Raw genomic sequence first — 12,713 nt, 5'->3', positions numbered from 1 at the left:
TTTTTCTTCCAGGAGGATTCCTCCCAGAAGTTGTACACAAAATGTGTATATAATTTCATTGGTCAGAATTCAGTCACATGGCACAGGAGTCTGGCAATGTCATCTCTTTTCTGGGTGGCCATGTACCTAGCTAAGAATTGAAGGTTCTGTAGCTTAGAAAGAAGAGGAAAGTGGATATCGGTATCTGCTCTACCACAATAACAATATGAATTTTATGGCTCTGATTGAATTCATTTGGGTATACAGACGCAAAGGAATCTGAACCTGGGTAAACCTTGTTCTTTGTCAGTAAGGGGGATTTCACATTAAGGGCTCCATCAGTCCAGTTGGTACAGGAATGTGCCTAAGAGCATTTTGTTAAACAGAAACATGGTCAGCTCTTCATTCATAGTTCATTAAACATTTTTGCATTAGAGCAGCAACTTTTCAGTAGACCTGGCTTATCAGTTGTCTTTCCTAATTGAATTCTTTTTTAGCTTTTAAGGGTGGTAAAAAGAAAAATGAAAGGCTGTCTTTGATTAACTAATTGTATGAAGACTGTAGTAGAGATTTTAATAAATCATAGCTGCTTTATTATTATTGCTATAAATATTTGATTAGATCATTTCCAAAGTCCCTTCCAGTTTAAAAATTGTCACTGGATCCTAGTCTTCAATTATTTTATTTTTTGCTTTTTTTTCATAATTTTTGCTTTGTTTTAAATATGAACCTCTGTTGTTGTTTTAAAATTCTAGTTCTCAGTTTTGAACCATATGGACTCTCCTTTGCTTCATCTGGCTTCTCTGGACGACAGTCTCCTGCTGGCATTTCTCTTGGTTCAGATATATCTGGGAATAGTACAGAGACCGGGCTAAAAGAGTAAGTTCCTTTTTATTAAAATTGAGAACACGGGAGTGTTTAAATATCTTTACATGTTGAAGGATTCCTGAAAGCTAAATTCTGCATGGGTTGTTGTTTCAGCTGTTTCTATTTATTGCTCTCAAGGTATTGATAGTGTATAGCCTGTCCTTGTACTTTAAGAGAGCTTGCTTACTTCCAAGACAGCATAGAATGTATACAAGCTTTACACATAGTAATGATGTGTGTGTTATTACTACATATCATGCATACACACACACACATATTTTTAAAGAAATGTATCAGAACTCATATACCCAGGTGAGGTGACTGTTCATATCATTCTGCATTCCTCATAATCTACTTCTTATAACCATCTCATTGGAAGATTGATGAATATATAGATGAACATAAAGATGATGGACTTCACTTGAGAAAGCTGTGTACTTTGCTCAGAATACTTTCAGAGCTTCTTTCCAGCCACCTTGAAAATTGGTGATACATTTGTCTAAATGTCTTAACATGGAGTCAAATCTTCATCCTTTTTAGGTAAATTTTGATTTTGGAAATATGAATAAATTACTAGAAATATGATTAAGTTAATAAAATGAGATAATGTATGTAAAGTGCCTCATACAACCCAGTACGTAATAAATGATCGATAAATGGTAGCTACTAAAATTAATAATTGTCATTGCTATCATTATTGTTATTATCCAAAAGCTGAATTTACTACATAAAATTAGTAGTCAAGCTGGATAACTTTGGTCAGTATACCAATGTGCCATAAAGTAATGAAAATGGCTTGTTTGTGAAGGAGCCTCTTCTAAGAGTTCAAAAGTGTTTTGAGAAATGACAACATTGTTAGAATAAATGATAAAATCTCAAAGATGGCAACTTTGAAAGATGACATTTGAACAGACGCAGTAACCTTATTTTATGTTCGTCTTTGCATTTGTCAGTCTTCCAGTGATATGGTTATAAGAAGTATTTATCAGAAGAATGACACATAGATTATGAGCAATGTAGAATGATATGCTGACTGAAATGGCATAAGTTCAAAATCTCTTTCTTAGCATTTTTTTCCTGCTCTGTTGACACCCTTTTCTTTCCCAGACATTTAATTTCAGTATTATAAGCATGGGGAGCAGATACGGTTTATGAGCATGTGATGGTGGTGGTGATAGCAATTAAGTGCCTCAAACGGGGAATAGGGGGGCAAGGGAAGGAGAGACAGAAACCCTCCAAACCCAGGGAGGAAACGTAGTCCCTTTTGCCTGCACAACAGATGATGGCATCTGCTTTTTTAGTATTGAACTAGGATCTGGGGGACTTGACAGGGCCTTGTAAATCCTGTATGTATACATGTACTACCCTCAGAGAAATGACATTTGGCAAAGCTGCTCAGGAATTATACATATGCTGTATTATCAGGAAATGCAACATGAGGGGTGAATTTAAAATTTCTTTCCAAAGAGGACCTCAGCTCACACATTATTTCAGATTAGGAACCTAAGTGGTAATTGGCAAGGTGAATCAGCTTTAGAGAGGAGATGATCATTCTTCTGCAGTCCCTGGCAAGCTGAGAATAGAGTGGGGCAAGCCCAATTTAGCATTTCTTACCTTAAGCTTTATTACGGAGCAGCACCCTACCGCAAATGGGGATTTCTAGATTTCAAAGTACATTCCTAATCTTTTGAAGGTTGCTTGGCCATAATCTACATCTGTGTTTGAATGGTCTGATTAAAAACAACACAAAGGGGCTTCCCTGGTGGTGCTGTGGTTGAGAGTCTGCCTGCCAATGCAGGGGACGCGGGTTCGTGCCCCGGTCCAGGAAGATCCCACATGCCGTGGAGCGGCTGGGCCCGTGAGCCATGGCCGCTGAGCCTGCGCGTCCGGAGCCTGTGCTCCGCAATGGGAGAGGCCACAACAGTGAGAGGCCCGCATACCACAAAAAAATAAAAATAAATAAAAATAAAAAAAACAACACAAAGGTATACCATATAAAACCATGAATTATATTATTATTGTTGTCAAAATCCAGGCAAAGATGACTTATGTTTAAAAAATTTTTTATGATATGTTTCGTATCATAAAGAGACATATTTTGTGTATGAAATGGTTTTATGCTGCTCTCTTATTTATCTACCTCCTTTTTAGACTTTCTGTATGTAATGCATGACAGTGAAAATTTATGTTGATAATAGGCATGTATGCAGGCTCCTTTTTCTTCCCCTTCTCATTTTTGCCTGTTACTGTGGGTTGAATTCTCTGGGAAGTGCATTCCAAGATGGAATTTAGCATGCAGAATATTAAGGAGTGCCCTTGGCATCAACAACCATGGAAGGAAAGGAAAAGAAGAGGGTTTGGGCAGAGGAAGAGGTGAAGAAGCAATGCAGTGCCAACAACAGTGTCTGCTGACCCCATAGGACGCTCTGAAGCTAGAATGGCCCATCTGAGCTGTCCTGAGTTAGGCTAAAATGGGTGGCCAGGACTCTGTACTTCTGTTCATCAGTTATTGGATATGGGCTGCCCTGGAAAAGGGCATGGTCTACAATTGAGGTGCCTCTCTGCAACTGAGGCAAATCCCTAAGGGTGCTATGCTCCTAACAGCTGCGCCAATAAAGTCCTTCATTGAAGGGGGATCTGGATGGAACATCCCAAGGTCTACCACACCTATCTTTTTTTAGTTAAACTAATATTTAAATCATTTGGGGAGTTGCTCTTTTTTATCGCCCCCCCCCATAATTAAAGGATATGTTTTGGTAAACAGGGTTACAAAAAGCACAGTAATCCTGCTGTGGGCATTCATGAATCCTTTTGAGTTGTTGCTGTTGAGCATCCTAGAAATGCTGGGGTCATTTTAGGGGTTCCCCTGGTGACTTTTTTGTCCGCTCACACAAGATCAACCGGTTTTCTTCTAAGAGGTTTGATAGATAACTAACAGTTTTGGTTTTTTTAACTTTTTAGAAAACTCTTTGGTACCTGAAAGAAAGGGACAAATGAAGATATTTGTAAAGGAACATTCAGCAGTAAAATTCATTGAGTAGGAATGGACTAATTCCCTATAGGGCATTCTTTATTAACATTAGACTTTCTTTCAGCCAGTTGGTACTTAATAGCATTAGTTCTTCACTCAGTATGAAGCATAATGATCTGTTTTTGTTTCTGGCATACTACAGAAAATCAAACTGACCATGATTCCAACAAATTAAAATGGAATAATAGTTAGTACAGATATTTCTGAATCCTTCTTTTAGATTCATTTCACGATCTGCCTATCTTGTAGTACAAATTTTAAAAATTCAGTTTTGGATCATGAGAGGGATACTTAAATGAGCCAGTGCCAAGGACACATGGTTCTTATATGAAAACAATAGAGGCAGTCTTTGGCTGTTTCAGCCTGCACTTATGATTCACAGCTGTAGCTTTTGGGACAACAGTAGGTGAGTCCTAATTCTAATCACAACTTTATTCTTTTTCATCTCAGGTATAAAAAAACTTCTAACCTTCATGCTTTTTCCAAAAATACTACTGTTTTCTTCTACAGATCAAACCTCATTCATTTTTATAAATGTACATTTATAATAGTTGAAAGTGTAGCTTGTGCTCACATTAAGAAAACCTTGTGGATTAAAGGTAAATTTACACATAGGAGTAGATTTGAATGATTTTTTTTTTGCTCTCAACAGGATTTTATGTAGTGAATTTATGTAGTGTTAATTCCTTCACTGAGTGATTATAGGTATGAAACTTACATCATTTCTGATCTTTAACCCATCAGAATTAAAGGTATTTTTGAAAAGTCAATAGGTGAAAGGAACTGATTTACAGTACTATTTTTGGACATCTTATTCAAGGAATTAAATGAAAATTAAATAATCTGAAATTTTTAACTAAGTCTAGAGTTCTGTTGCCTTAAATCTTTTGGCTGGAGAGTTAGGGGAGGTTGGCTATAACTAAAATAAAATCTAAAGATCTAGGTTTTATTTCTGGCACGTAGAATATAATATGAAAGCTATTTCTAAAAGGTCATGACAATGATGTGTTTTTAAAAACGCCTCAAGAAGGTAACTGTTTAGCAATTATTTAAATTGACTTGATTTCATTATCAATCTCCTTAGGACAAATAGTTTGAAGCTGGAAGGTATAAAGAAACTGTGGGGGAAAGAGGGCTATCTTCCCAAGAAGGAAAGCAAAACTGGTGATGAAACAGAAGCTCTGCCTGTCCCTCAAGAGAATATAATAATGGAGAATGTAGATCAAATTATAACAAAAAATGATCAATCTCAAGCCCTTACCCAATCTAAAGAAGAGAAAGAAAAGCAGCTGCTGGCATCATCATTATTTGTTGGACTAGGATCAGAAAGTACAATCAATTTGGTAAGTAGTCAGTTATATTCCTTTGAGAATCTGTATTCCCTGTTTTGAACAAAAAAACTGGCTCTACAAAAGCTCATGACTATTATCTATACACATGGTAGGAATGGCTTCCCCAGCTCCAGAGCCACCAGTGACATACCTTTTATATTCCTGAAAGAGAAATCTAATTCGCTCAGCTTCAGTCAGGTATTCTCTTTAGTCCAGTCAGTTGGGGCAAGAGTCCGGGTCCAAATTAAGTTAAAAATAGGACCATGTGTATTCTCACCCCCATTGGTGGAGAGGACAGGTCTCAGTGGAAAGGGGACTTGATGGAAATATTACCAATAGTAATAGTTCAACAATATTGATATGTCTACGGAAAAAATACTTCTTAAAATGGTATTTTTAATAGTGAAAAAGAGGAATCAATTTTGATATCCTAACAGGAGAATTGGTAGATAAATTATATTAGCTCTGAATATTACTTCGTCATTAAAAATGATAAATACTGCATTGTAAAATTAATACTTATATATTAAGCAAAAAAAGCAGAATATGAAGTTTTACTTATACCTTGCTTAAAACTGTTAAGATAAAAGTATATTGAGGTTGAAAGGAATAATACAAAAATGAAAATTATATTCAGACGTTATGATTATTATTTTCAAAACTTTTTATGCCGATATATTATTCTCTTAGTAAAAAAATGAAAAAATGGAGTGAAGGACAAGTGCTATTTTTGAGTATCTGAGAATTCCACATGTAATTTTCTGTTTGGTGGGCAGATGATCCCACCTAGTGCAAAACTGTGATTAGAGCTATATTTTCTTCAGTTTTACATCATCACAGTTCTTTCATCCTCCATTTCCCTTGGTTGAATTTCCCTTCATCTCTGTCAACACTAGGCCAGTCTCTAGGCTACACTCTTTGCCTGTCATTTCTTTCTTTTCCAGACCCCACTTTTTTCAGACTTGATATTCCTTTCTAAGAAAAAGCAAATTCAGCCTAAAAGTATTAATAAGTATCTTAATGCTGTTTCAGTCAGCATTTGTAGTTCAGCAGAGTGACTGATTTTGGGTCTTTGAGCTGTTCCAGCAGGCTGTGCTGAGGGTACCAGAGAATGACCTGGCACTGATAGGGCAAGTTCTCAGTGGTCAGAGTGCATCAAGTTCAGAGTGCATCCAGGCTTATGGAGCCCTGATTTGTGAACCTCATTGCTGATGTTGAAGGATTCCTGCCTTCTCAACGAAGTGCATAGCTTTCAGTTAGAGTCTTTCTCTGGAGAACATTCAGGGTGATAAATTAATTACCAGACTTTTTTGTGGTGGGCTTGAAATCAGAAATGTAATTAGGATGTTTTTCTATTTAAGTTAGGTTAAATCCTTTTTGGGTTACCCCTTAACATTTTTCTTTTCCCCTCAGCTATCACTAGAATCGTTGAAAAAAAAAAGAAAAGAGATATTTCCCTGTTTTATGGGGCCATGAATTCTGTGAGGAGCTATAACTCAGATGGCACCTTGCAGAAAGGAGGGGAAGCAAATAATTACATAAAATTAGCATGTATTCTCTTACCCCTCATCCCCAACTTTTCCTCTCTCACTCGGGCAAAGCAGGCAGGATTGGCACTGGATATGCTTCATCTGTACCATAAGTCCTTCTGCATGGCTGCTTTTCTCTAGCAATCCTATTCTCTTCTGATTTTTCTAGTGTTCAAGGTTCTCAGTTACATAGATCTAGGCTGTATTGAGTATTTCATTTTAACGAGCTTTTAGGACTGTGGTCCATTCTGAGTTAATTTTTTTACATAGTTCACTGTAGGGATTAAGGTGTTTTTTTTTTTTCTTCCCATCTTTGCCTTTTATTTCACCTTCATTTAAAAAAGTATTTTCTGGGCTTCCCTGGTGGTGCAGTGGTTGAGAGTCTGCCTGTCGATGTAGGGGACGTGGGTTCGTGCCCCAGTCCGGGAGGATCCCACATGCCACGGAGCGGCTGGGCCCGTGAGCCATGGCCGCTGAGCCTGCACGTCTGGAGCCTGTGCTCCGCAACGGGAGAGGCCACAACAGCGAGAGGCCCGCGTACAGCAAAAAAAAAAAAAAGTATTTTCTCTGGGTTGCGAACCTGAGGTTGACTGTTTCTTTTTTTTTTTTACATCTTTATTGGAGTATAATTGCTTTACAATGGTGTGTTAGTTTCTGCTTTATAACAAAGTGAATCAGTTATACATATACCTATGTTCCCATATCTCTTCCCTCTTGTGTCTCAATCCCTCCCACCCTCCCTATCCCACCCCTCTAGGTGGTCACAAAACACCAAGCTGATCTCCCTGTGCTGTGCGGCTGATTCCCACTAGCTATCTATTTTACGTTTGGTACTGTATATGTGACCATGCCACTCTCTCACTTTATCACAGCTTACCCTTCCCCCTCCCCATATCCTCAAGTCCATTCTCTAGTAGGTCTGTGTCTGTATTCCCGTCTTACCCCTAGGTTCTTCATGACATTTTTTTTTCTTAGATTCTATATATATGTGTTAGCATATAGTATTTATCTTTCTCTTTCTGACTTCACTCTGTATGACAGACTCTAGGTCCATCCACCTCACTACAAATAACGCAATTTTGTTTCCTTTTATGGCTGAGTAATATTCCATTGTATATATGTGCCACATCTTCTTTATCCATTCATCTGTTGATGGACACTTAGGTTGCTTCCATCTCCTGGCTATTGTAAATAGAGCTGCAATGAACATTTTGGTACATGGCGCTTTTTGAATTATGGTTTTCTCAGGGTATATGCCCAGTAGTGGGATTGCTGAGTCATATGGTAGTTCTATTTGTAGTTTTATTTATTTTTTTTTTACATCTTTATTGGAGTATAATTGCTTTACAATGGTGTGCTCGTTTCTGCTTTATAACAAAGTGAATCAGTTGTACATATACATATGTTCCCATCTCTCTTCCCTCTTGTGTCTCCCTCCCTGCCACCCTCCCTATCCCACCCCTCTGGGTGGTCACAAAGCACCGGGCTGATCTCCCTGTGCTATGCTGCTGCTTCCCACTAGCTATCTACCTTACGTTTGGTAGTGTATATATGTCCATGCCACTCTCTCGCTTTGTCACAGCTTACCCTTCCCCCTCCCCACATCCTCAAGTCCATCCTCTAATAGGTCTGTGTCTTTATTCCTGTCTTATCCCTAGTTTCTTCATGACATTTTTTTTCTTAAATTCCATATATATGTGTTAGCATATGGTATTTGTCTTTCCCTTTCTGACTTACTTCACTCTGTATGACAGACTCTAGGTCTATCCACCTCATTACAAATAGCTCAGTTTCGTTTCTTTTTATGGCTGAGTAATATTCCATTGTATATATGTGCCACATCTTCTTTATCCATTCATCTGATGATGGACACTTAGGTTGTTTCCATCTCCGGGCTATTGTAAATAGAGCTGCAATGAACATTTTGGTACATGACTCTTTTTGAATTATGGTTTTCTTAGGGTATATGCCCAGTAGTGGGATTGCTGGGTCATATGATAGTTCTATTTTTAGTTTTTTTTTTTTTTTTTTTTTTTTTTTTTTTGCGGTATGTGGGCCTTCACTGTTGTGGCCTCTCCCGTTGCAGAGCACAGCCTCCGGACGGGCAGGCTCAGCAGCCATGGCTCACGGACCCAGCCACTCCGCGGCATGTGGGATCTTCCCGGACCGGGGCACGAACCCGTGTTCCCTGCCTCGGCAGGCGGACTCTCAAACACTGCGCCACCAAGGAAGCCCCTATTTTTAGTTTTTTAAGGAACCTCCATACTGTTCTCCATAGTGGCTGTACCAATTAACATTCCCACCAGCAGTGCAAGAGTGTTCCCTTTTTTCCACACCCTCTCCAGCATTTATTGTTTCTAGATTTTTTGATGATGGCCATTCTGACCGGTGTGAGATGATACCTCATTGTAGTTTTGATTTGCATTTCTCTAATGATTAATGATGTTGAGCATTGTTTCATGTGTTTGTTGGCAATCTGTATATCTTCTTTGGAGAAATGTCTATTTAGGTCTTCTGCCCATTTTTGGATTGGCTTTTTTGGTTTTTTGATGTTGAGCTGCATGAGCTCCTTGTAAATTTTGGAGATTGATCCTTTGTCAGTTGCTTCATTTGCAAATATTTTCTGCCATTCTGAGGTTTGTCTTTTGGTCTTGTTTATGGTTTCCTTTGCTGTGCAAAACCTTTTAAGTTTCATTAGGTCCCATTTGTTTATTTTTGTTTTTATTTTCATTTCTCTAGGAGGTGGGTCAAAAAGGATCTTGCTGTGATTTATGTCATAGAGTGTTCTGCCTATGTTTTCCTCTAAGAGTTTGATAGTTTCTGGCCTTACATTTAGGTCTTTAATCCATTTTGAGCTTATTTTTGTGTATGGTGTTAGGGAGTGTTCTAATCTCATACTTTTACATGTACCTATCCAGTTTTCCCAGCACCACTTATTAAAGAGGCTGTCCTTTCTCCACTGTACCTTCCTGCCTCCTTTATCAAAGATAAGGTGACCATATGTGTGTGGGTTTATCTCTGGGCTTTCTATCCTGTTCCTTTGATCTGTATTTCTGTTTTTGTGCCAGTACCATACAGTCTTGATTACTGTAGCTTTGTAGTATAGTCTGAAGTCAGGGAGCCTGATCCCTCCAGCTCTGTTTTTCTTTCTAAAGATTGCTTTGGCTATTTGGGGTCTTTTGTGTATCCATACAAACTGTGAAATTTTTTGTTCTAGTTCTGTGAAAAATGCCAGTGATAGTTTGACAGGGATGGCATTGAATCTGTAGATTGCTTTGGGTAGTAGAGTCATTTTCACAATGTTAATTCTTCCAGTCCAAGAACATGGTATATCTCTCCATCTATTTGTATCATCTTTAATTTCTTTCATCAGTGTCTTATAATTTTCTGCATACAGGTCTTTTGTCTCCTTAGGTAGGTTTATTCCTAGATATTTTATTCTTTTTGTTGCAATGGTAAATGGGAGTGTTTTCTTAATTTCACTTTCAGATTTTTCATCATTAGTGTATAGGAATGCCAGAGATTTCTGTGCATTAATTTTGTATCCTGCTACTTTACCAAATTCATTGATTAGCTCTAGTAGTTTTCTGGTAGCATCTTTAGGATTCTCTATGTGTAGTATCATGTCATCTGCATACAGTGACAGCTTTACTTCTTCTTTTCCGATTTATATTCCTTTTATTTCCTTTTCTGATTGCTGTAGCTAAAACTTCCAACTCTATGTTGAATAAGAGTGGTGAGAGTGGGCAACCTTGTCTTGTTCCTGATCTTAGTGGAAATGATTTTAGTTTCTCACCATTGAGGACAATGTTGGCGGTGGGTTTGTCATATATGGCCTTTAATATGTTGAGGAAAGTTCCCTCTATGCCTAGTTTCTGCAGGGTTTTTATCGTAAATGGGTGTTGAATATTGTCGAAAGCTTTCTCTGCATCTATTGAGATGATCATATGGTTTTTCTCCTTCAGTTTGTTAATATGGTGTATCACGTTGATTGATTTGCGTATATTGAAGAATCCTTGCATTCCTGGAATAAACCCCACTTGATCATGCTGTATGATCCTTTTAATATGCTGTTGGATTCTGTTTGCTATTATTTTGTTGAGGATTTTTGCATCTATGTTCATCAGTGATATTGGCCTGTAGTTTTCTTTCTTTGTGACATCCTTGTCTGGTTTTGGTATCAGGGTGATGGTGACCTCGTAGAATGAGTTTGGGAGTGTTCCTCCCTCTGCTATATTTTGGAAGAGTTTGAGAAGGATAGGTGTTAGCTCTTCTGTAAATATTTGATAGAATTAGCCTGTGAAGCCATCTGGTCCTGGGCTTTTGTTTGTTGGAAGATTTTTAATCAGTTTCAATTTCAGTGCTTGTGACTGGTCTGTTCATATTTTCTATTTCTTCCTGATTCAGTCTTGGCAGGTTGTGCATTTCTAAGAATTTGTCCATTTCTTCCAGGTTGTCCATTTTATTGGCATAGAGTTGCTTGTAGTAATCTCTCGTGATCTTGTGTATTTCTGCAGTGTCAGTTGTTACTTCTCCTTTTTCATTTCTAATTCTATTGATTTGAGTCTTCTCCCTTTTTTTCGTGATAAGTCTGGCTAATGGTTTATCAATTTTGTTTATCTTCTCAAAGAACCAGCTTTTAGTTTTATTGATCTTTGCTATCGTTTCCTTCATTTCTTTTTCATTTATTTCTGATCTGATCTTTATGATTTCTTTCCTTCTGCTAACTTTGGGGGTTTTTTGTTCTTCTTTCTCTAATTGCTTTAGGTGCACGTTTACGTTGTTTATTCGAGACGTTTTCTGTTTCTTAAGGTAGGATTGTATTGCTATAAACTTCCCTCTTAGAACTGCTTTTGCTGCATCCCATAGGTTTTGGGTCGTTGTGTCTCCATTGTCATTTGTTTCTCGGTATTTTTTAATTTCCTCTTTGATTTCTTCAGTGATCACTTCATTATTAAGTAGTGTATTGTTTAGCCTCCATGTGTTTGTAGTTTTTACAGATCTTTTCCTGTAATTGATATCTAGTCTCATAGCATTGTGGTCGGAAAAGATACTTGATACAATTTCAATTTTCTTAAATTTACCAAGGCTTGATTTGTGACCCAGGATATGATCTATCCTGGATAATGTTCCATGAACACTTGAGAAAAATATGCATTCTGTTGATTTTGGATGGAATGTCCTATAAATATCAATTAAGTCCATCTTGTTTAATGTATCATTTAAAGCTTGTGTTTCCTTATTTATTTTCATTTTGGATGATCTGTCCATTGGTGAAAGTGGGGTGTTAAAGTCCCCTACTATGAATGTGTTACTGTCGATTTCCCCTTTTATGGATGTTGGTATTTGCCTTATGTATTGAGGTGCTCCTATGTTGGGTGCATAAATATTTACAATTGTTATATCTTCTTCTTGGATCGATCCCTTGATCATTATGTAATGTCCTTCTTTGTCTCTTGTAATAGTCTTTATTTTAAAGTCTATTTTGTCTGATATGAGAATTGCTACTCCAGCTTTCTTTTGATTTCCATTTGCATGGAATATCTTTTTCCATCCCCTCACTTTCAGTCTGTATGTGTCCCTAGGTCTGAAGTGGGTCTGTTGTAGACAGCATATATATGGGTCTTGTTTTTGTATCCATTCAGCCAGTCTGTGTCTTTTGGTGGGAGCATTTAATCCATTTCCATTTAAGGTAATTATCGATATGTATGTTCCTATTCCCATTTTCTCAATTGTTTTGGGTTCGTTATTGTAGGTCTTTTCCTTCTGTTGTGTTTCTTGCCTAGAGAAGTTCCTTTAGCATTTGTTGTAAAGCTGGTTTGGTGGTGCTGAACTCTCTCAGCTTTTGCTTGTCTGTAAAGGTTTTAATTTCTCCTTCAAATCTGAATGAGGTCTTTGCTGGGTAGAGTAATCTTGGTTGTAGGCTTTTCTCCTTCATCACTTTAAATATGTCCCGCCAGTCCCTTCTGGCTTGCA

At 37.7% G+C, this 12,713-nt stretch overlaps 1 protein-coding gene across 4 annotated transcripts in view; it reads left to right on the top strand.

Moving 5' to 3' along the window:
• Nucleotides 1–12,713, top strand: part of AP4E1 (adaptor related protein complex 4 subunit epsilon 1) — a 73,416-nt gene that overhangs the window by 49,785 nt on the left and 10,918 nt on the right. For all 4 annotated transcript variants that reach the window (XM_081227643.1, XM_081227642.1, XM_081227641.1 and 1 more), the window contains 2 exons: nt 735–858; nt 4,962–5,220. In XM_081227643.1, the coding sequence (XP_081083769.1) occupies nt 735–858; nt 4,962–5,220 (383 nt within the window). The remainder of the gene's footprint in view (nt 1–734; nt 859–4,961; nt 5,221–12,713) is intronic.

Source organism: Mesoplodon bidens, assembly GCF_964165515.1.
Source record: "Mesoplodon bidens genome assembly, chromosome: 3".
In the NCBI taxonomy this organism is placed as follows: Eukaryota; Metazoa; Chordata; class Mammalia; order Artiodactyla; family Ziphiidae; genus Mesoplodon; species Mesoplodon bidens.
The sequence above is the reverse complement of the archived record's forward strand: the minus strand, read 5'-3'. Positions and strand labels throughout refer to the sequence as shown.